The sequence below is a fragment of the Orycteropus afer genome, unplaced genomic scaffold (assembly GCF_000298275.1).
Source record: "Orycteropus afer afer isolate SDZICR_OR568_19922 unplaced genomic scaffold, OryAfe1.0 scaffold00125, whole genome shotgun sequence".
NCBI lineage: Eukaryota > Metazoa > Chordata > Mammalia > Tubulidentata > Orycteropodidae > Orycteropus > Orycteropus afer.
This window is the reverse complement of record NW_006921712.1, coordinates 1,937,121-1,960,610: the sequence shown is the minus strand read 5'-3', so window position 1 is coordinate 1,960,610 and position 23,490 is coordinate 1,937,121. Positions and strand designations below refer to the sequence as shown.

Sequence of the window (23,490 nt, the reverse complement as noted above, 5' to 3'; positions counted from 1 at the left end):
ATCTGAATGAACTGTGGACTTTAGTTATTAGTAATGTATCAGTTCATTAGGTGTAACAAATGTAATTAATATAATTATAATAAGTTGCAACTAATTTAAGGTAATAATAATAGGATAAACTAGATAGATGCATGTTGGGACTCTGTATGATCTTAATTTTTTTGTAAATCTAAAACTGCTCTAAAAAATCAAGTTTACTAAAGAAAAGTGATTATTGGTATTTTGATTTTTTTTTTTAAACTTTGCTCTTCTAAAACTTAACATATTATTTGTAAAAGATTTTATGCTTTATGTTATGGTATTAGACATGATTGTATCAGCAATTTTTTTTTTTTTTTTACTTTTTAATGTCTGGATATTTGGTTTAAATTGGGTTAAGATTTATTAGTTAAATTTGTATTAAAGACAGAAATGTTTACTTATAAGGCTATATCCATCATGACATGTTCTTATGCCTTTTTACAATATACTTTGTAAATAATTTATAGATCATGGGTAATATGACACAAGATAACTGTTTGCTAATATTTAATGTCATTGCTTAGCCCCTGGCAAAGAGTAATTGTTTATCAAGTGCTCATTTTTCTGTAATGAGATATATAACACATACTAGGTGTAGGAATGAACTTTAGAACTCATTCAATTGGTAAACGTTTATGGAACACATAGGCTATTTGGAAGTGGCTAGATGCCAGAGATAGCCTCAGGAAGTGTATTTGTAGGGAAGAGATATATTCTTGCATATGAGGTTTTGAAACATAAGATGATGGTGAGTCCCTAGGTGGTGCACATGGCTGAATGTTCAACTACTAGCCACCATGCTGTTTTTTGAACCCACCTAGAGACACCTCAGAAGATAGGCCTGGTGACCTACTTCCGAAGGGTCACAGCCTTAAAAACTCTATAGAGCAGTTGTACTCTCCATACATGAAGTGGCCATGAATTGTAATTGACTCCATAGCAACTAACAACAGCAGCATAAACCAGGGGTTGGGAAGCAGTCATGGTTCAGTGGTGAAATTCTTGCCTTCCATGCAGGATACCCAGGTTCTTTCCCAGGCCAATACACTAATGTACAGCTACCATCTGTCTGTTAATGGAGGTTTGCAAGTTGCTGTAATGCTACCAAGGCTTCAGTAGAGCTTCCAGACTTAAGACAGACTAGGATGAAAGATCTGGCAAACCAGTTCCAAAATCAGCCAGTGAAAAAACCTATGGTCACAGCAGTTTGATCCATTTGTGTATGGGGACACCACAAGTTGGGGGCCGACTTGTTGCAGCTAAAAACAAGAACAGTTTAAGGTAGAACTCACTTCTGGCACTTGGGTTTGCATGATATTTAAGCTAAGTTTAGCCTGGGATAATGAATACTTTTCTGTTTGTCTTAGTTTCTTGGACTGCTAAATCTTTAGTTTAAAAAGGAGGAAAAATTACCTTTCCCTTTTGCTAAAGCATAAACTGTACAAATTCTCTTGAGCTTTGTGAATTAACACATCCAAATATATACAGTATTCTTTCCACTCCCACCCTCCTAACAGTAGCTTGAGATTTAAATATTAAAATTTTTATATTTAAGTTTTATTTATGTTTAAAGTTATGAAAAAACTTGAATATACAACGTTTTTCTACCTTCTTAAGTTGTTTGAATGTTGTCTGTAGTAACTCAGTTTGTTATTTCAAATATAATTTTTATAATCTTACATATCTATGTATGCGTATTAGCATGGTATAGATATATATCCTTTTTTTCCCCTTAGACATGACTAGTGCTTTTGGTGTAGGTTACTATTTATGTTACTTCCATTTATTATTGAGATGTCATCTTGTCTTCAAGGATACCCAAGAAATTCTTCCTACTCCAACTGCTCAGTTGTGCAAAGTGTTTGTGTTGTTGTTAGGTACCTTCAAGTAGGTTTCCACTCATAGTGGCCTCATGCACAGTGGAGGAAGAAAACACTGCCCAGTTCTGTGCCATCCTCACAGTCATTGCTGTTTGACCCTGTTGTTGCAGCCACTGTGTCAATCCACCTCCTTGAGAGTTGTTTTGGTCATCTAATGCCACTGTAACAGACGTACCACAAATGGGTGGCTAACAGGAGTTTATTCTCTTATGGTTTTGGAGGCTAGAAGTCCAAGTTTAAAATGCCAAGCTCTAGGGGCTGGGTGAAAGCTCATTGTACTTGGGCTTCAGCTCTGCTTCTTGCTCCCGGCCCACTGGAGTTGGAGGCATCTCTTCACTCAGGCAGCTGCTGACTGCTGAGGCTGATGAATCCAATATCGACAGGTAAAATGACACTGTCCCCAAATTATCAAACCACATGGCAGGCCACTAAGTCAAGTCTATTATAGAGTCCCAAGATCAGCCAACAACATGACAGGCTGCTCAACGATGACTTGGCTACAGTAGCAAGATTCAAGCATGCCAAAAGCTGTAGACCTTTCTCAAAGCTTCTCTTTATATACTGGAAACAGACTGCATCCCTAAGGCAGCTACTCAGCTGCTTCAGTAGATTCTACCGTGGAGTCAATTGCCATTCTCACTATGGGAAATAAATACATCCAGCTGCCTAACCACTCAAAACCAGGCCCACCCAAGTTGACACACAATTTTAACTACCACAAGGTTTTCCCCTTTCTTGCTGACCTTCTGCTTTACCAGGTATGATATCCATCTCCAGGGACAAGTCACTCCTGATGACATTAGCAAAGTACAAGAGACCAAGTCTGGTCATTCTCACTTTGAAGGAGTATTCCCACTATACTTCTTCAAAGACAGATTTGTTCATTCTTCTGGCAGTCCATGGTATATTCAATATTCTTCACCAACGGAATTCAAAGGCATCAATTCTTCAGAAGTCTTCCTTAATCATTGACCAGCTTTCACATGCATATGAGGCTAATTAAATGACAGTGGCTTTTGATGGCCCACTTTAGGCTTCAAAGTGACACCTTTCCTCTTTAACACTTTAAAGAGGTCATTTGCAGCAGACTTGCACATTGCAATACATCATTTGATATCTTGACTGTTGCTTTCATGGGTGTTGATTATAGATTCAAGTAAAATGAAATCTTGACAACTTCGTTATTTTCTCTATTTTTCATGATGCTCATTGGTCCAATTGTGAGGATTTTTTTTTTAATGTTGATGTGTAATCCATGTGGAAGACTAGTCTTTGATCTTCATTGATAACTGCTTCAAGTCATCTTTACATTCAACAAGGATGGTTATGTCATCTGCATATAACAAGTTGTTAGTGAGTTTTCCTCCAATCGTAATACCACATTCTTCTGTATATAGTCACACTTCTCGGATTGTTTACTCAGTCTTCAGATTCAATAAGTATAGTGAAAGGATACAATCCTGACATACACCTTTCCTGATTTTAAACTACACAGTATCCCCTTGTTCTGTTCGAATGACTGCCTGTTGATCTATGTACAGGTTCCTCAAAAGCACAATTAAGTGTTCTGGAATTCCCATTCACCACAATGCTATCCATTATTTATTATGATCCACAGAGTTGAATGCCTTTGCATAGTCAATAAAACACAGGAAAACAACTTTCTAGTATTCTTTGCTTTCTGCTAAGATCTGACATCAGCAATAATATCCCTTGTTCCACATCCTCTTCTGAATCTGGCTTGAATTTCTGGCTGTTTCCTGTGTATCTACTGCTACAACTGTTTTTTAATTATTTTCAGCAAAATTTTACTTGCACATGATATTAATGATACTGTTTGATAATTTCCTCATTGTGTTGGATCACTTTTCTTTGGAATGGGCACAAATATGATGGGTTTCTTCCAGTAGTTTGGTCAGGTAGCTTCCTATCTTCCAGTTTGCTTGGCATAAACACGAAGTACATCTATTTGTTGAAATATTTCAATGGTTGTTCTGTCAATCACTAGAGACATTTTCCATCAATTTCTTCAGTGCAACTTGGACTTCTTCCTTCCTTCCGTACCATTGGTTCTTGTTCATATGCTACTTCCTGAAATGTTTGAGTGTTAACTAATTATTCTTGGTACAATGATTCATCTTCTTTTGATGACTCCTGTATTATTCAATATTTTGCCCATGGAATCATTCAGCATTGGAACTCAAGCCTTGATTTTTTTCTTCAGTTCTTTTAGCTTGACAAATGCAGATTGTGTTCTTCCCTTTTAATTTTCTAACTCCAAGTGTTTGCACATGTCATTGTAGTAGTTTATTCTATCTTACCGAGCCACCATTTGAAATCTTGTGTTTAGCTCTTTTAGTTCATCATTTCTTCCATTCACTTTAGTTATTCTATGTTCAAGAGCAATTTTTGGAATCTCTTCTGACATCTATTTCTGTCTTTTCTTTCTTTCTTGTCTTTTAAATGACCTTCCTCTTTCTTCGTGTATGATGTCCTTGTTGTCATCCCACAGCTCATTTGGTTTTCAGTTATTGTTCAGTACTTCAAATCTATTCTTCACGTGGTCTTTAAATTTGGTGGGATATATTCAGGTTGTATTTTGGCTCTCATGGGCTTGTTTTAATTTTTTTCAGCCTTAATTTGGGCTTGCATATGGATCAATTGATGGTCTGTTCCACAGTTGACCTTGTTGTGACTGATGATACTGAGCTTCTCCATTATCTTTTTCCACAGATGTAGTTGGTATGATTCCTGTATACATTATCTGGCAAGATCCATTTGTATAGTTTCTATTTAAGTTGTTGAAAACAGATATTTGAAATGAAGAAATGATTGGTGTTACAAAATATTATTCCATCTCTGGCTAATCAGAAGGCTGGTGGTTCAAACCCACTAGCCACTCTTTGGAAGGAAGGTTGGGCAATCCATTTCCATGGTAATACTGCCTCAGAAACCCAAGGAGGGGTTGCTATGAGTCAGATCCAATTCCACGGCAGTGAGTTTGGGTTTTGGTTTTTTTGGATCCTTCTTGTTTCCAACTTTCACTTTCCAATCTCTAGTAATTGTCAGTGCATCTGGATTGCATGTATGATCAACTTCAGATTGCAACAGTTGTTAAAAATACTAAGTTTCTTCATTTTTGTGTATAATGGTTGGCAGTATTTAAGTGAAGTCTGATTTAAGATTTCTGTAAGGATCTCTGCTAATGCAGTGCCTAAGGTATTGGACTGTTAACCAGAAGGTTGGTGGTTCAAACCCATCAAGACATTCCACGGAAGGAAGACAAGACAAGACAATTTACTTCCATAAAGATTTACCACCTCGGAAACCAAAAGGGGTTTGCTATGAGTTGGAATTGACTAAATGGCAGTGGGTTTGGTTATTAGTTTGGGGTAGTAGCAATAATCACTCCTAGTGCTCAAATGAGAGCTCTGGTGGCATAGTGCCTAAGGCATTTGAGTGCTAACCAGAAGGCTGGTGGTTCAAACCTACTAGCCACTCCTTGGAAGGAATGATGTTGTTGGTAGTTGCCATTGAGTCATTTCTGACAAAGCTGTGACCTTTCAGGAGCAGATCACCAGGTTCCAAGTCACCTCTGGATGGGTTCCAACCACCAACCTTTTGGCAAGTTCTGTTCTATGTCATTTATTCCTCCCTCCTTTTTGCTCTGTTTTTGTCATTGATTACAAATTGGCATCTCTGGTTCCATATTTTCCATTTTTGATACTTTTGTATTTTGGTTGATTTCCAGGTAATGCTGTAACAGTCTCCAGTTGTTGTCTGCCATTGGTGGATCTGTCTAGAAGACTCCCTTTAGCATTTCTTGTAAGGTTGGTTTGGTTTTTGCAGTTTCTCTTTATCTGGGGAAGTCCTAATTTCACCATAGTACTTGAGAGAAAATTTTACAGGTTATATAATTCTTGGTTGGCAGTTTTTTTTTTTTTTTTTTTCCCTTCAGGTTTTTATATATGTCATCCCATTGCCTTATTGCATGCCTGGTTTCTGCTGAGAAATCAGAGATAGTTTTATTTGTTCTCCTTTGTCTATGACTTTTCATTTTTCCTAAGCTACTGTCAGGATTCTTTCTTTGTCCTTACTTTCGGAAAGTTTGACTATATCTCTTGCTGATTTTCTTTTGAGGTCTGTCTTAGTTGCATATCTTCTCATCTTTCATCATATTAGGGAAATGTCTTGCAAGAAATCTTCAACAGTTGTCTTGGACCATTTATTTATGTATGTATATATGTATGTATGTATGTATGTATGTATGTATCTATGTAGCCGTGTATCTATGTATCTATGTATCCATGCATGCATGCATCCATGCATCCATCCATCCATCCATCCACCCACCCACCCAGCCATCCATCCATCCAGCCATCCACACAGCCACCCAGCACCCAGCCATCCACCCAGCCACCCAGCCACCCACCCAGCCACCCAGCCACCCACCCATCCATCCATCTATCCATCCAGCCAGCCACCCAGCCACTCACTCACTCATTCATTCATTCATTCATTCATTCCTGTTCTGGAATTCAGCCACACATGAGGTGTCTCAGATGAATCTTAAGCATTCCTTATTATTGTTATTTTTTTAAATTCTTTCTTCAACAGATTGGTGTTGAGAGATTTGTCTCACTAATTCTGTATTCCATTGATTCAGTTCTACTCCTTTGTCCTTCCGATGTATTATTCATTTCAGAAATTTTAGTATTAATCTTCTGGATTTCTATTTGTTGTTTTTCCATTTATTTTGTCAATTTGTTCTTATATTTTCTTTTTAGTAGTCCTAGAGTTTTGTCTTTGTTTTCCTTCATTTTATCTGCAGTTTTCTCAAATATTCTCCCAGTCTGTTGAAGATACCTAAATACAGTTCTTTCACATTCCTTATCAGGTCATTCCATTAGCATTTCTTCCTCCGAAAGATTTTCTTGCCCTCTATTTTGGTCACTCATTTGAGTGTCTTGTCTCTTTTTGTGTGTATGTCTGATTTGAATTTGTCTTTTGTCTCTAACATGTTGTAGTATTATTATATTGATTTGTTAATTGTGTGTTGGTTTGCCTCACTCTGATTTTTTGTTTTGTTCTGTTGTAATATATTTGGGCAACAGGGCAGTCATGTTACTCTGGTTGCTAGTTTGGTAGCACTGAGATGCTCACCATCTGTCTGTAGATTTGATAGCAGGTGGTAGTGTGACCTAGAGTCTCTGATCACTGATCACACAGGGCAGCTGAGGGCAGCCTGAGCAGGTATTGGTTGGCATATGTCACTGATCTTGTAGTGCTAGAGTGAGTGATAACACTTGCCCAATTGGTGGGACAGTAGGTATGAATGCGTACGCTTGGGTAGTCACTGGCTCACAACTGCTGGAGAAGGACAGAAAGAAAAAGGGAAGGGGAAAGCAAAATAAATAAATAAATGCCTACAGTCATCAGAGGAAAGGAAGTTATAAAAATCTGAGAGGAAATAAATGAAATAGCAGAAAAACAATAGAGTCATATGACTAGAAGTTTTTTTTTTTGAAAGGATTAATAAAACTGACAAACCACTAGAAAATTTAACAAAGGAAGGGAGAAGAAAGTACAGACAATACAAACAAGAAATGAAACAGGTGATTTCACAGTAGAATCTGCTGAAATGAAAAGAATATCAGCAATACTTTCAAGAATTGTGCTCCAAAAAATTTGAAAACATAGAAGAAATGGACAGACACCTATTCATTATCGTTACTGGAGGGCTTAGCCAGAGCAATAAGGCAAGAAAGGGAAATAAAAGGCATCCATATTGGCAAAGAAGAAGTAAAACAATCTTTATTTTCAGATGATATGATCCTATTCATAGAAAGTCCTTGAGACTAAACAAGAAAACTTGCTGGAACTAAAGGAAGAGTTCAGGAAAGTGGCAAGGAACAAGATCAACATAGAAAATTCAGTAGGATTCTTCTACACTAACAATGAGAACTCTGAAAAGGAAATCAGAAAAACAATTCCATTGTCAATAGCCACTGAAAGATGAAGTACTTAGGAAAACATTTAACCAGATACACAAAAGACGTATACAAAGAAAGCCACAAAACACTACTACAAGAAACCAAAAGAAACCTACATAAATGGAAGATTGCACCCTGCTCATGGATAGGTAGACTTAACATTGTAAAACTGACAGTACTATCCAAAGCAATCTATGGATATAATGCAATCCCAATCCAGACTCCATCATCATTCTTTAAAGAGGTGAAAAAACTAATTACCACCTTTGTACAGAAAGGATAGAGATCCCAGATAAGCAGAACATAGCTAAAGAAGGACAAAATAGGAGGTCTCACACTCTCCAATCTCAAAACCCACTGTGCAACCACAGTAGTCAAAACAGCCTGCTGTTGGTACAATGACAGATACATAGACCAGTGAACAGAATTGAGAATCCAGAAGTAAATCCATCCACTTATGCACAGCTGGTCTTTAACAAAGAGCCAAAATACATTAATATGGAAGGATGATCTCTTTAACAATTGGTGCTGGCAAAACTTGGCATCCATTTGCAGAAAAATGAAACAGGATCCATATCTCACACCGTATACAAAAGCTAACTCAAGATGGATCAAACTTAAATAAGAAACCTAAAACCCGGAAGAACATCAAAGAAAAATTAGAGCCAACTTAGGGGCCCTAATACATGGCATAAATACACTATTAAACATAAAAACACATGAATAGCAGAAGACAAACTAGATGATTGTGACCTCCTAAAAATTAAACATTTATGCACATCAAAGGCTTTGCCAAAAGAGTGAAAAGAGAACCTACAGACTGGGGAAAATTTTTTGGCAATGATAGTTGGACAAGGGACAGAATCTCTAAAATCTATAGAAAATTTTTACACTTCAACAACAACAAAAGACAATCCAATTAAATGGGCAAAGAACATGAACAGACACTTCGCCAAAGGAGACATTCTGGTGGCTAATAAACACGTGAAGAAATGCTTGCAATCATTAGCCATTAGAAAGATGCAAATGAAAACAACAATGAGTTATCTCACCCTAGTATTAATAAAAAACTTCAAAAATACAGAAAACAGCAAATGCTGGTGAGGGTGTAGAGAGACTAGAACCCTCATACACCACTGGTATCATTGTAAAGTGGTATAACTACTGTAGAAAGCAGTATAGTGCTTTCTTAAGAAGTTAGAAATAAAATTAACATGATATATAGCACTTCCCCTGGTAGGTATATATCCTGGAGAAATAAGAGCCATGACTTGAACAGATATAAGCACACCCACGTTCATCATAGCATTATTCAGAATAGCAACAAAAAGCTGAAACAAACTATGTACCCATCAGTGGATGAATAGATAAACAAATTATAGTATGTTTGCACAATGAAATACTGTGCAATATTAAAGAATAATGAAAAATCTACAAAACACCTTATTGGATGAACATGGATGAACCTAGAGGACATTATGATGAGGGAAATTGTTGTTGTTGTTGTGTGCCCGCCGTTGAGTCAGACCCGACTCATAGCGACCTCTCCTTGAGTTTCCAAGGTGGTATCACTACGGAAGTAGATTGCCCAACCTTCATTCCGAGGAGTGGCTGGTGGGTTTGAACTGCCAGTCTCCTGGTTAGCAGTCAAGTGCCTTAGGCACTATGCTACCACAGCTCCTGAAGAAAATTAGTCAATCACAAAAGAATGATTATTGTATGAGACCACTATTGTGAAAAGTTAAGAAAAGTTTCACACACAGAAAGAATCATTCTTTGATTCCCCAGGGGTTGTGGGGAAGAGAGGGTAAATCACCAGATCACCAGCTAGAGGTAGACATATATTAACTTGGGTGAAGGAAAGGCAGTATACAAATAAGGGGGGGGGCGGGTCAGCACAAAATTACAGCAATGGAAGACACAGGAAGGAGCACAAGTATTAAAGGCAACAAAGGTAAATACTATTACATACACAATAGTGCAGTAGTAGTAATAACAATAACCTATGAGTGGATACATAGATAGGCACTGAATCTGAACAGGGGTTGGAAGGTGAATGGGACTATATCCACAAATATATATATAGGTTTGACAGAAGCTATCTCTACCTTTGTATTTATATGTGTTGCAAATATATCAGTGAATGTAGTAGAGCATACAGGGGGCAAAGTTATGAAAACTTCTTAGTCATAACCAACACTTGAAGGAATCAATCACTGGACATGGAGGCTCAGGACCATAGTCTTGGGGTACACTAAGGTCAATTGGCTTAACATAGCCTACCAAAAAAAAAAAGCATCAAGATCTTAAAAAACAAATACTGAGGACCTGTCACAGATTGGAGGAAACTATGGAGATAAGACATTTGAATGCAGAGTAGAATCCTCAACTGGATTCTGGAACAGAAAAATGACATTAGTGGAAAAATTGGTGAAATTGGAATGAAATCTGTAGTTCAGCTAATAGTATTATATCAATGTTAATTTGCTAGTTTTAACAAGTGTACTATGATTGTGTACGATGTTAACATTAGGGGAAGCTTGGTGAAAGGTATACAAGAACTCTCTTTACTGTTTTTACAACTCTTAAGTCTAAAATAACTTCCAAATGAAATGTTAAAGAACAAAAAAAGAAAGGTGGACTGCAGGCACCATGGATGGGTGATTATACATAGAGTGACTGAGAGAGTTTAGTCAGGTTTTTGGAATAATCAAGGTAACAATAATGAAGGTCTGAACCAAAACATTGTGAGAATTGTGATGGTAAGAATGGAGTCTAGTTGTAGAATATAGGAACTTGTTGAGTGGTGTGGAAGGGAGGAGTGAGGAAGAAGATAGAGTCAAAGAAGATTAAAGTTTCTCACCTAAGTAGCCTTTGTGCTATTAAGCAAGATGGTGACTGAGAGAGGTTGGGTACTAGATTTGAAGTAGGAAAAGTGGGTTCATTTTTTGAGCTGTTAAAATACAAGGTACTAAGTCCATCTAGATGAACTTTGGAAGAAAGGCCTGGAGATCTTCCAAAAAGTCAACCAGTGAAAAATCCTGTGGAGCATAGTTGTACTCTAACACATATGGGGTCGCCATGAGTCTGTTTTTTTTACTGGTAAAGGTACATTAAGATAGATGTATCTGTTAAGTTGCTGGAAATAGATGCCTAGAACTCAAGCAGGCTACAGAGGTTTCCATCCTTTTAGTGTATTGTAGAAATGTGTGAGGAAGTGAAGATCAGCCTAACAGAGGATCTAGAAAGGGGAGAAAAGTACATAGACAAGATCCAAGAAAATCCTAGTACTTACAGGGCGAGATGACAATGGAAGCGAGCTAAAGAGAAGCCAAATGAGTGAAAGAGTTGTATTAGAAGCCAAAAGACAGCTAGTGTGCGGTATGCATTAGCTACATATGTTACATATGTATTTTATGTAGTCTTCCAATATCCCTGTGTATGGATCTTTTTTTGCCTATTTTATGGGTGAAGAAGCTGAGGCTCAGGAAGATAACATAATTTAAATAAAATGGCACAACTGTAGTTTAACCCAGTTTAATCTGACTTTGATTTTGATCTCATTCCTCTATAAAGAGGGATTTCTTAAAAATATTCTTGTAATTTTCTCATCTTGAGAAAAGAGAATAAACTTTGAGAGTTGGCTTGGACTGCTATTAAGTCATGAAGGATGTAAAACGTTTATTCACTAAGCAACTCCTGTTTTGTCTTAGTGTTAGAAAACTTTTCTTCACTAAGTAAACTAAAGCAGATGAAACAGTAAGTAGCCATTTAATATGTTAGATGTAGTTTAAAATAATAATAATAAACCAGTTAGGAGATGCAGTGTAGTAAATTACTTCGTGTGGCTTTTCTACCCATAAGTCTTTGTAAACTCCAAGGTAAGATTTTCTGTGAGCAAGTGAAGAGCTCCTGATTGCTGAAGGTGTCCACCTGGAATATTTCTGTTGGGAGAGGCACAAAACAATGTTCTGGGAGGTGCCCACTCTCTCTCAGGTGCTTAGAGTTCTGATGCTATAATTGGCTAGTTTGACCACCCTGCGGGCTCTAAAGGAGACCTCCTGGAGGCAGAACTCTCTCTGACTGCTGGTGGAGGAAGACGTGCTGCTGAAAGAGACATGCGCCCCTGAAAGAGACACGTGCTGCTGGGAAAGAGACACGAGAGACACGCATTGCTGAGTGAGACACCGAGGGACCAGCACTGCTGGGAAAGAGACTGTGAGAGACTGTTGGCTGAGGGACATTGGGCTGGGAGAGAGACTGAGCGTTCTTCCTGAACTTGAGTTGTAGCCTGGTGCTTCCCTAATAAACCCCATAATTTGTGAGTTCTGTGTGGCCACTGCAGTGAATTATCGAACCCAGGAGAGAGGTGGTGGGTGCTTTGGGAGGAATGGTTGGTGAAAGGGCTGGAGGGAGGCAGCATGTCTGACCTTGCAGTAATAGGCCTTGGGTTACTGCTGGTAATCCTGCCTTCCCCTTGTAGGGTTAGAGGAGGTCAGAACATGTGGCCTCCTTGCCGTTTTTGCAGGAGACAGCTCTTCCCCTGCTGTTGTTGTTGTTGTTATTTGCCGTCGAGTCGGCCCCGACTCATAGCGACCCCTCCTTGGGTTTCCAAGGCAGTATCACTACAGAAGTAGGATTGCCCAACCTTCCTTCCGAGGAGTGGCTGGTGGGTTTGAACCGCCAGCGTTCTGGTTAGCAGTCAAGTGCCTTAGGCACTATGCTACCAGAGCTCTCCTGCTGTAGCAACCTTGAAACAGCTAACACTTCTGATGCAACAAGTGGGCCTTGGTTACTAGCTAAGGTCCACAACAGAATATTGGTTCAGATGCTATTTTGAACCTCAACTGTTCTCAGCTTTCCCTAAAACAGAAATCTCAGAACCCATAATAAGGGTCTCAGGATCTGCCATGCTGCAGTTAGAGAAGTCCTTCCTATGCATTGCCAGCCATGCCATGGGATAGTGCTTGGGCTTTGAATATAGTCTACTCTTGGACCATGGTTTTTCTTATTAACTCTGACCCTAATAAAAAGATCTCTGCTTCTAGAATGTAGATGTTATGAGTTTTGATTTGCCTTGTCTGCATGGAGTCTTAGGATGGGAGCAGAAATGAGTGTTTTCCTATTGATCCAGGACTTCTCATGAGCCCAGTGTCAGGTCTAGATCTTTGGGCTGTAGTTAATGCAATATGGAGGTCAAGTTCACAGTATCTAGAGCCTAATCAAAGTTAATAAACAGAGTGTGGGACCTTGGGTTCTTAGAGACATTGATGTCAGACCTGGCTTGGCACTAACTCAAAAAAAGGAGGCCTGCAAAAAGATTTCCTTAAAAGCCCTTTGAAGATTGTTCGGTGTTCTCTTGGCATGTGGTCTCCCTCAATTACCCAGATCTTGAATGACTATTGTCCCTGAGCAAGATGTGCTGGTGAATTGATTCTTGAGTTTAAGGCATGCAGGATAAGGTATTGAAATTACAATAGTCTTTTCCAAATGAGAATTTTTATTTTAAAAGTGCCAAAACACAGCAATGATACATCTATATCAAATCTTTTGATTTGCAATATTAATTTTAATAGGGTCAGTGAAAAACAACTATTAATTAAACTGTAGATATAATTTATTTATGGAAGTAAGCTGAATACAGTGAAAATGTTTCACTAATCATTGTCCTTTAATATGGTCTTACCATCTTGCAGTTCAGAAATCTATATTAGAACACCATGAAGAATAAGTTACATCAGACCACCAGGCCATTGTATGCTTTGATTCTTACCACCTTTATTTATTTTTACAGTTTTCTTAAGGAAAACATTTTTATGTTTAAAGAAATTCTGTTAAATTTTTAAAGAATTCATTCAGTTAAGTCTTTTTTCCAGTGTTATTTTCATAGTGGTGTCATCTTTTTTTTTGTCTCTTGTTGAGATTATTATGTGTTTTTCTATTCGGTCCTTTTGGTCTGTGTAGTTGTTTAGCCACAGGGAATTCATAGCATTGCATCACATGGCTCTGATTATTATCTAGTATTTCTTTGCAAGATTTTCCTATTTCCAAACATACACACACACACACACACACATATACACACACATGGAAAACTTTGGTTTTAGAAATGATTTCAACTAGATGGCTGTATTAGTTGCCACCAATTTGGGCAAGTCTTTTAAACATTAATCTTCCTTTTCCTTATTTGTAAAATAGAATGGTTGGTTAAGATTTTCATTTAAAAATTTTTTGTACTCATAAACATTCTAGTTTATTGTTAATTTGTAGATAAAATGTATTTTATGTGTGTGGTGTAGTAATTTACCTGGTATAGCTTTTGTAGCCATAAGTCTTTGTAAACTTCGTGGTGGAATTTGCCATGAGCAACCATACTTGGTTGTTGTTAAAGTTACCCACCTGGGGTATTTCTGTTGGGATCAGCATGCAGTAATTTTCTGGGAAGTTCACTCTCTGTCAGGTGTATAGAATTCTGATGTTGGGATTGGTTAGTTTGGCCACTCTGGTAGTCTCAAAAGCAGCCCTCACAGAGGCAGAAAGAATTGCTCACTGCCAGGTGGAAGATGCGAGAGACAAGCACTGCTGGGAGAGAGAGGCCGAGAGACACACACTGCTGGGAGAGAGACACAGAGACACACACTGCTGGAGAGACTGTTGGCTGAGAGGCAGCGGGCTGAGAGAGACTGAGTGTATTCCTAAACTTGAATTATAGCCCATTGCTTCCCTAATAAATCCCATAATCTGTGAGTTCTCTGTGGCCCCTGCAGCGAATTATCAAACCCAGCTGAAAGGTGGTGGTGCTGTAAGAGAAACAGTTGGTGTCAGGGTTTTTGAAAGGGCTGGAGGGAAGCAGCATGTCTGGCCTCTCAGGAATAGGCCTTGGGCTACTGATGGTGATTCTGTCTTCCTCTTGTGGGGTTAGAGGAGGTCAGAAGATGCAGCCTCCTTGCCCCTTTAGCAGTATGTTTTTGTTTTCCCTGAAAGTCGTGATCCTAATCATCTAGAATAGAACAGTTTCTTTTGTGTTGTGTAAAAGAAACATGCATAACTAATTTTGATCTGAAAATTTAGAATCATCTCCAAATATATTTTTGAGCACAACAGTACATTCTTTAAAACATTAAACAAAATAAGCTGTCCCTTCCCTAAGATCTAAGGTGTACTATTGAGGTTAGATGATTACTCTTAGGTATATAACATGTTGTTTACAAGAATTTTTGCAAAGGTACAGCTAAGTGTGAATCCTTCTTTATAGGGGTTTCAGGAATATCTCACCCCAATAGAGTTGTATTGAAAACATACTTTGTAAAAGGTACATTGCTAAGGTAGGTTTTTATATAGTTGTTGTTATGTGCCGTTGAGTTGGAACCGACTCATAGCTACCCCTCCTTGGGTTTCCAAGGCAATATCACTATGGAAGTACATTGCCCAACCTTCTGAGGAGTGACTGGTGGGTTTGAACCACCAGCCTTCTGGTTAGCAGTCAAGGGCCTGCTCCTTTTATATAGTTGTTGTTGTTGTTGTTGTGTGCCGTCGAGTCGGCCCCGACTCATAGCGACCCCTCCTTGGGTTTCCGAGGCAGTATCACTACGGAAGTAGGATTGCCCAACCTTCCTTCCGAGGAGTGGCTGGTGGGTTTGAACCGCCAGCCTTCTGGTTAGCAGTCAAGTGCTTTAGCCACTATGCTACCAGAGCTCCTTTTTATATAGTAGAACAAATAATAATAATAATTTTTCAGGCAATATTTTATTTCCAGGACTTTGTCAATTCTGTGGTCTTAAATGATAGTATTGCTGTAGTTAACATTTTCCATTTAACCAGAAATTTTTGTTTATGTTGTTGTTGGCATTTGTTTGTTTTTTTCCCCATCAAAAGGTGTTATCTTATTCATTGGGAGTTACTGGATCACAAACATTCAGACTTATTGCCATTTAATACATCATTTATGTGTTCAGTCTATTTTCCTAGCTGAATACTATTTAGGTTTTATTAGGTTATCTAAAAGTACTACCAGAAATTTTGTTTAGTATCAGGCTGGAAGGAGCCTTTTCCTTAAAAAAACTCTAATTATGTTCTTTACAGCTAGAGTATGTTGAAAAGGAGTTATTTTTAATAAATATATTATCTGAAATCAGGATGAACCTGTGCTTCTAGGAATTCCCATACAGAGTTAGCTAATCTTTCCTACTTAACCTATAATCCACTCTCAAATTTATCTATTCAGACATCGTATTATAAATTATTACATATTTTTAATTGTGTCTTAATGTACATTTTCCACTGTATAACCTTAAAGTACTAATTTTTTGTGTTGTTGTTAGGTGCCATAGAGTTGTGTCAGACTCATAGCGAGCCTGTGGACAACAGAACAAAGCACTGCCTTCTCCTATACCATCTTCACAGTTTTTGCTATGTTTGATCCCATTGTCGAAGCCATTGTGATAATCCATTTTATTGAAGGTAGTCTTAGTCTGGATTCTCCAGACAAGCAAAACCAAACCAGTGAAGCTTTTATATAATATCTATCTATCTAGATCTATCTATCTATCTATCTATCTAGATAGATAGATCTAGATAGATAGATCTAAGTAAACCAAACCAAACTCACTGCTGTCAAGTCAGGTCTGACTCATAGTGACTCCTCTTTGGGTTTCTGAGGTGGTATCACCACAGAAGTAGATTGCCCCAACTTCCTTCCGAGGAGTGGCTGGTGAGTTTGAACTGCCAGCCTTCTGGTTAGCAGTCAAATGCCTTAGGCAGTATGCCACCAGAGCTCCATATATATATATATATGGAGAGAGAGAGATTTATCGCAGGGACATGGCTCACACAGTTGTAGAGGCTTGGGATGTCCCAAATCTGTGGGTCATATATCAAGCTGGAGGCTTCTCCTCACTCACACAGCTGCAGGGGTGGATGAATCTAACATCAGCAGGCAGTGTAGCACACTGCTGGCTTAGGCAAATGATGAGTTCAATATCAGCATATAAGATGGCAGATTGTTGGCTCACAGGCTACAAAGGCAACAATCCCAAGATTGGCAGGCAGTATGGAAGGCCACTAATTTAGCTCCAAGGACCGGAGATGATGATGAGCTAGATGCAGGATCCAGATGCAGCAGAAAGCCAGAGAGTGTTCCCAGGATGCCCATATATATGTTGGAAGCAGGCCACACCCCTGGGGAAACTTCTTAACTGAGTGGCTGCTCATAGAACATCTCACCATGGAGGTGATTACATCACAACTGCTTAAACCACTTTGAATCATGGTCCAGCCAGGCTAGTACACAACCTTAGCTAAAACAGACGTCTTTCTCATTTTTGCTGCCCCTCTACTTTACCAAGAATGATGTCCTTCTGATATCAAGAGGACTGATCACTCCTGATAACATATCCAAAGTACGTAAGATGAAGTCTCACCAGGCTGTCTTCTAAGAACCATTCTGGCTTACTTCTTCCAAGATAGATTTTTTTGTTCTTCTGGTTGTGCATGGAATATTCAGTATTCTTCGCCAACACAGTAGTTCAGAGTCATCAGTTGTTCTTCGATCTTCCTTTGTTTAAGCATTTTTTACTGGCTGAGAACTTTTGGTTACTCCAAAGTCATTCCTTTTTTCTTTTCTTTTCTTTCTGTGTTTAAACAAGATTAAACAAATTATTTTTGTTAACTTTTACCTTCACCTTTTCTAACATGCTATTTTGAGATTCGTGCTTGTTCATTAACTACACTTAAATTAAGATGGAAATACTTACTCATTTTGACAGTTTCTTTCCTTCAGGTAAAGTAGAATGTAAATTAAAATGAAGTGAAAAATCCCCACATACTTGTTAAAACCATTTCAGTTAAACCAGAATTGTTTCTTTAATTAGAGTGTTCTGTTTAAACTGGAAAGAGAAACAAATGCAGCTCTTCAGTAGACTGGTGGGAATGGTACGTTGTACTTACCTTGCTGGCCTTCTCCCTTTGATCTTGTCTTTCCGGCGATAACCACATTCTTGTTCTTGAATTTGAAATACTTTGTGTGAACTGCAGCTTGGACCTGTCTTTTCTAGGAACATACTTAATACCCAGGATTTCAAACCCCCAAAGTCTAAGATTGGTTTAGAGCCTATATTTTAATCTCTCATTCAATAAGAGATGATATTCGGGAGGAAGATTGAATTACATGTAAGCAAAGCTACAGACACTTAACATAATCCTATGTCAGGTGTCTGTATTTTTTGCTCAAGGAGCTCTGGTAGTGCAGTGGTTAAAGCATTTGGCTGCTGACCAAAAGGTCGTCAATTCGAACCTACCAGGCGCTCCGAGGAAGAATGATGAGGCAGTCTGCTTCCTTAAAGATTTATAGCCTTGGAAACCCTCTGGGGCAGTTCCACTTTTCGTATAAGGTAACTGTGAGTCAGAATCAACACAGTAGCAGTAGGTTTGGAGTGAGCTCTTCACCATGATACAGATCTGTCTTCTTTCTCACGTCACTGTTGGCCTCCTATTCCTTGTGCACACACATGTGGAGATCGTGGATTGCTTGTCCCATGGGAGATCTATCTGGAAGTGAGCCAGGGTAGGGTCCTCTGAAGCACAGTATCCTGGGCAGGGCCCCAGATGCTTGGCTCTAAGGGTGGTAATGTTAGGATGTTTTTGCTTTTGTTTTAAATAAAAGTTATGTATTATTTAAATAAAATTGCCGTAAGTCATTATTTTCTTTTGTTAAATGGTTATCTTTTATAGCGTTTATTGAAAAAGTGCTGAAGAAACTTTTTCCTAATGTTCCAAATGGCCAAGACAAGATTGCACCAGTGACTCTGGCCTCAGAAGAAACACCTGAAAAGGTGAAACCTAAGAAAGTGAAAGTCAAGACAGTTCAACCATTCACAGGTAATGTTTGCAGGTAACAGTGGATTAAAGATACTTATTTTAATTTTAAGAATCTGTATTTACACTGGAGAATATATGCTTTGAGCCTCCAGGCTCCTATTTGGTGACTCAGTTTTGAAAAGTTCTTGACAGCAGGATTGCTGCATGCCAGGAGAGGCAGAGCTGATGAGTGAAAACTTTAACTGGAGGAGGAAAGAAGGCAATACACCTACTCCTCACTTATCAACTGTCTTGTTATCCAACATTTTGCATTTACGACAATAATAAAAGATCTACTATCTGACTATTTTGCGCATTAATGATATATGTCTGACAGTAATGAGTGCCAAGGTGCTGGGTGAAAGTAATGCTGGCTATGATAACCATTATGTGTCAACTTGGCTGGACCATGATTCTAAGTGGTTTGGCAGTTAATGTAATTATGTCATTTAGCAGTTATGTAATGATGTAGTCAATCTCCATTTTATGATATAATGTGACTATCCTCCATTTTTGCATAATGTCAATTTTCACATAATGGCCTGGTTTTTGGAACCTAACTATGTTGATAAGTTGTTTCAAGTTCATTTTTAAGTTTTATTTTTTTTACTTGTAGCTTGGGCTGTTGAGTGGGGTATGAGTTCAGCCAGTCCTTGGCTTTCCTGTGATGTGAACACATGCTTCTCCTTCTGCCATCGTCACTGTCATCTGTAATGATACTCAGATGACATTCTGGTCCTTCATTTAGCTTGTGTCCACTAAGAGAAAGGTTCCTGATATCCTTCTTCTATTTTATTCTCAGTTAGTCTTTCCTAAGATCACTTGAGCAGACACTTAAGTGTCTACAGTGAAAGCTTCATTAACTCTAATTCTCTAGCAATGCAGCCGTATCAACAAGGTGAGAGACCACTGAATGGAGAGATATGTACATAAGACAAAAGTGGATGGGTAGAGGCAAATAGATAAGTAAAGCCAAACTTGGACTGCTGAATATCCTTTCCCGGAATCATGTCCGTATCTCTTTAACAATATTCTTTCACAAGACATTTGTTCTGTATGTGATTCTGTTCCTGAAGGATCTGTTCTTTCTCCTGCTGGCCCAGCTGAATAACCTTGTCAAAAGAGACAATTTAATTCCCCTTTATTCACATATCTTATAACACTTCCTCAATTGGATCTCAGCAAGCAAGCTCAGTAGTCCCACAAATCTGTTTCATGCCCTGCAGGTCAGGTCTCCATTTACTTGGAACACATTTTACCAAAGAAATAATGTTATGCATGGCAATTAGATTTCCAGGCAAGCCCACAAAAACCTGTTGAACCTACAATACAGTGAATTGCCAATGGGCACAATTTTGATTTCTAGTACCAGTGGCATATATCACAAGTGATGAGGGAAAAATTTCCTTCACCTCTCCTACCTATAACACACTTTTCACTTGTTTTCCATGTTTCTCTTCTGTATACTTCTCATATGCCTTTATGTTTTCAAGAAGTGTTCAGGTCCTGATATAGCATCCTACCACAAGGCTGTCATATGCAAATATACCTTACTCTGATGTTATAGATTCCACCAAAATGTTAGGGTAGAATTTGGATTGCTTGAATTAATACTGAAGATAAATGACTAATGTCAAATGTATTTTTACTTTTTGCCTGCTTTGCCTGTTAGAAATTTACTTGCTTTTCAATGAGTATAATAAAATTAAAAAAAGGCAGGTAATGTGAAGAGGATGTTTTGTGTTAAAGTGTCACTATATGATGAGCAGTCACAATATGGTTAGCAAGGAGCTCTGGTGGTGTGGTGCGTAAGGCATTTGAGTGCTAACCAGAAAGTTGGTGGTTAAAATCCACCAGCCACTCTGAGGAAGGAAGATGGGATGGTGCAATCCACTTCCATAAGGATTTGCCACCTTGGAAACTCACTGGAGGTTGCCATGAGTCAGGATTGACTTGATGGCAGTGGTTTTTTTTTTTTTTTTTTTTGGTATGTGGTTAGCAATCACTATATGATCCACCAGCCCTCAAAAGGAAGGTTGGGACTGCTAGGAGTTGGATCTGACTCGATAGCAGTGAGTGGAGTTTTGGTTTTGGATATAATAAGCAGATTTCCTGTTTTTCTCTCTGAATTTTATTGAATCAACATCTTACTTAAAAAAAAAAAAAAAAAAGGAAAAAAGTATTAGAATCTATTTGCTTTTTCCTTCCTCCTCCAACTTAAAATCTTTTAATAGTGATTATTCTACAATAACGTATTTAGTGATAGGAAGATGAGGTAAGGTGGAACATTTGAAGCTTTATGTGTAAATAGATCATTTCTAAATTTGAAATTAATATGTACAGATTCTAGGCCAATATATCAAATAGAGTTTTATCTTAGAAGATAAGTAACAAATGACTGGTTCTTTTACATGATACATAGTTCTTCTGTTACACATACTTTTATATTGTTGTTGTTTTTCCTGAAAAAATGACATTTTATTCTTTATATCACTATTTAAAAATAAACAATTTAACACCTCATTTATTTTCCTGAATGTTATTAAAAGACAGTTCTTTAACTTATTATGCATATTTTACTAATGTAAGTTATGTATATGTGTAAGAATTATAAATAAGAAATTGAACCCATCAAGGAATGATTAATTCAAGTTAGTTTTAGAAGATTTTAACTTTTTAAATGACTGTGTCCATTTTCTTTCTGACATACCTCCTGACTTTCTTTAATGCTGTTCATGGTCCTTTGGGTGATATCTTTCTACAAAAGCTCCAGGTTCAGTCATTTTATTTATGTGAGCATTAGGAAGATAATGTTATTTACTATAAAGTCATTCACTTAAAAAACAAAATATTGATGTAAGCTTGATTTCAGAATGTGTTTGTTATATGTACAAAAGACTGGTTTTAAAGTTTAGAAATTGGTTTTATCAAGTAAATGTATGGGAATGAATAGAAAGATCACTGAGTATAAATAGTTTTTATTTTTAATCCAGTCAAAAACATTTTCTTTAAATGGAGCCTGAGAGATAGCAAGAGTGCATCATGCTCATGCCTGAGCTCTTTCAGTACAATGAAGGGAATCACTAATGCTGCTCGAAACCACGTGCCATGCTGCAAAACTGCTTGTGGTTTTGTGCATCAATCAAAATTAATGCTATTGTTTAAATTTCAGTGTGTGTGGGGGGGAAAGTACTGTGAAAGCAGGAAATCCAGCAGCATGCAGGGCGTATCCTAAAGAGGACAGTGTACCTACAGTACAGAGTGAGAGGGTTTAGAGAAGACTCAGTCAGAATGAGGGTTTGTATGTGCTGTTATCTGTTCCACTTTTCCTCAGGGATTTGGCCCCACATGTGTGATTTTTAAAATTTAAAACTCTGTTCTATAATTTCTGATGCCTTTGAGTTATTGTACTCACTGTTGTCAAGTTGATTCTGACTCATAGTGACCCCTCCTTGGGTTTCTGAGGCAATATCTTTACCGAAATAGATTGCCCAGTCTTCCTTCTGGAGTGGCTGGTGGGTAGTGGGTAAGTAGTAAGTACACCATAGACAATTTAAACTCTGGCTACACTGTAACTGAAACTACTTCACACTGGCTAAAATAAAAAAGAGAATTTATAACAAAGATACAGTGTTACAAGGGTAGGAATCTACCTGTGCCTCAGGAAGGGCCTCAAACCAGGGCCTGAAAAAGCACCAGAATTCCTGTTTCTTTCTACCACTGCACAAGTGCTGTGTACTCTCTCTTTTCAGAATCATCTCCACCCCTCACTATGTGTTGGGTGTCCTGGTAAAACAGAATATAGGTGAGCAAAGCCATGTATCATCAGTCCACATAGTTTTAAGACAATGAACAGAAGATACAGGTATTTTAAGAGTTTTATTCTTTCATAGATGCAAATGAGCCTAACTTGTATGTCTTAAATGAGAGAAAGACGATGTAACTTGCAGTTACGTATTTTTTAGATAAAATGCATATAATATAAAACTCACTATATTTTAATAATTTTCATTTTATATATTTTTATTATTGTGGTTTGGGTGAAAGTTTACAGGAAATTATTTTTCCATTTAACAATTTATACATGTTTTGTAACATTATTGCAATTTCCTCAATTTAATAGCACTCTTCCTGCTTCCTCCCTGCCCCTTCCTGCCTTTTGATCTTTGTTTTGGGGCAAGTGCTGCCCTTTTGGTCTAATATAGTGGTTACTCTGAAGATTACATTCCTCATGAGTGTTATTGTTTTCTTTGTTCCATCATTTTAAGTGTACAGTTCAGTATTTTAATATATTTGTAATAATGTGCAACCCTCACCATTATCTAATTCCAGAACATTTTTATCACATCAGAAAGAAATCTCCTATCCCTTAAACAGTTACTCCCATTCCCCTTCCTTCCAGATCCTGGCATCACTATTCAATTTCTTTCTCTGGATTAGCCTATTCTGTCTGGACATTGCATATAAATGGAATCATATAATATGTGACATTTTTTAGTCTGTCTTCTTTCACTTAGCATATTCTCTCACCTAGCATATATATTTTTTTTTTATGTTCTAGCATGTATCAGTATTTCATTCCTTTGTAGGATTAAATAATTTTCCATAGTTTGCGTATTATGGGTATGTGTGTATACACACATACATACCATATTTATTTATTCATCAGTTAATGGATGTGTTGGATTGGGTTCTCTAGAGAAACACAAAAACCAGCAAAGTATATATATATATATATATAT

At 37.8% G+C, this 23,490-nt stretch overlaps 1 protein-coding gene across 1 annotated transcript in view; it reads left to right on the top strand.

The window, feature by feature from the left end:
* Window positions 1-23,490, top strand: part of ERICH1 (glutamate rich 1) — a 154,959-nt gene that overhangs the window by 6,474 nt on the left and 124,995 nt on the right. Inside the window, exon 3 of the mRNA XM_007944433.1 lies at window positions 18,623-18,769. Coding sequence (XP_007942624.1) covers window positions 18,623-18,769 — 147 coding nt within the window. The remainder of the gene's footprint in view (window positions 1-18,622; window positions 18,770-23,490) is intronic.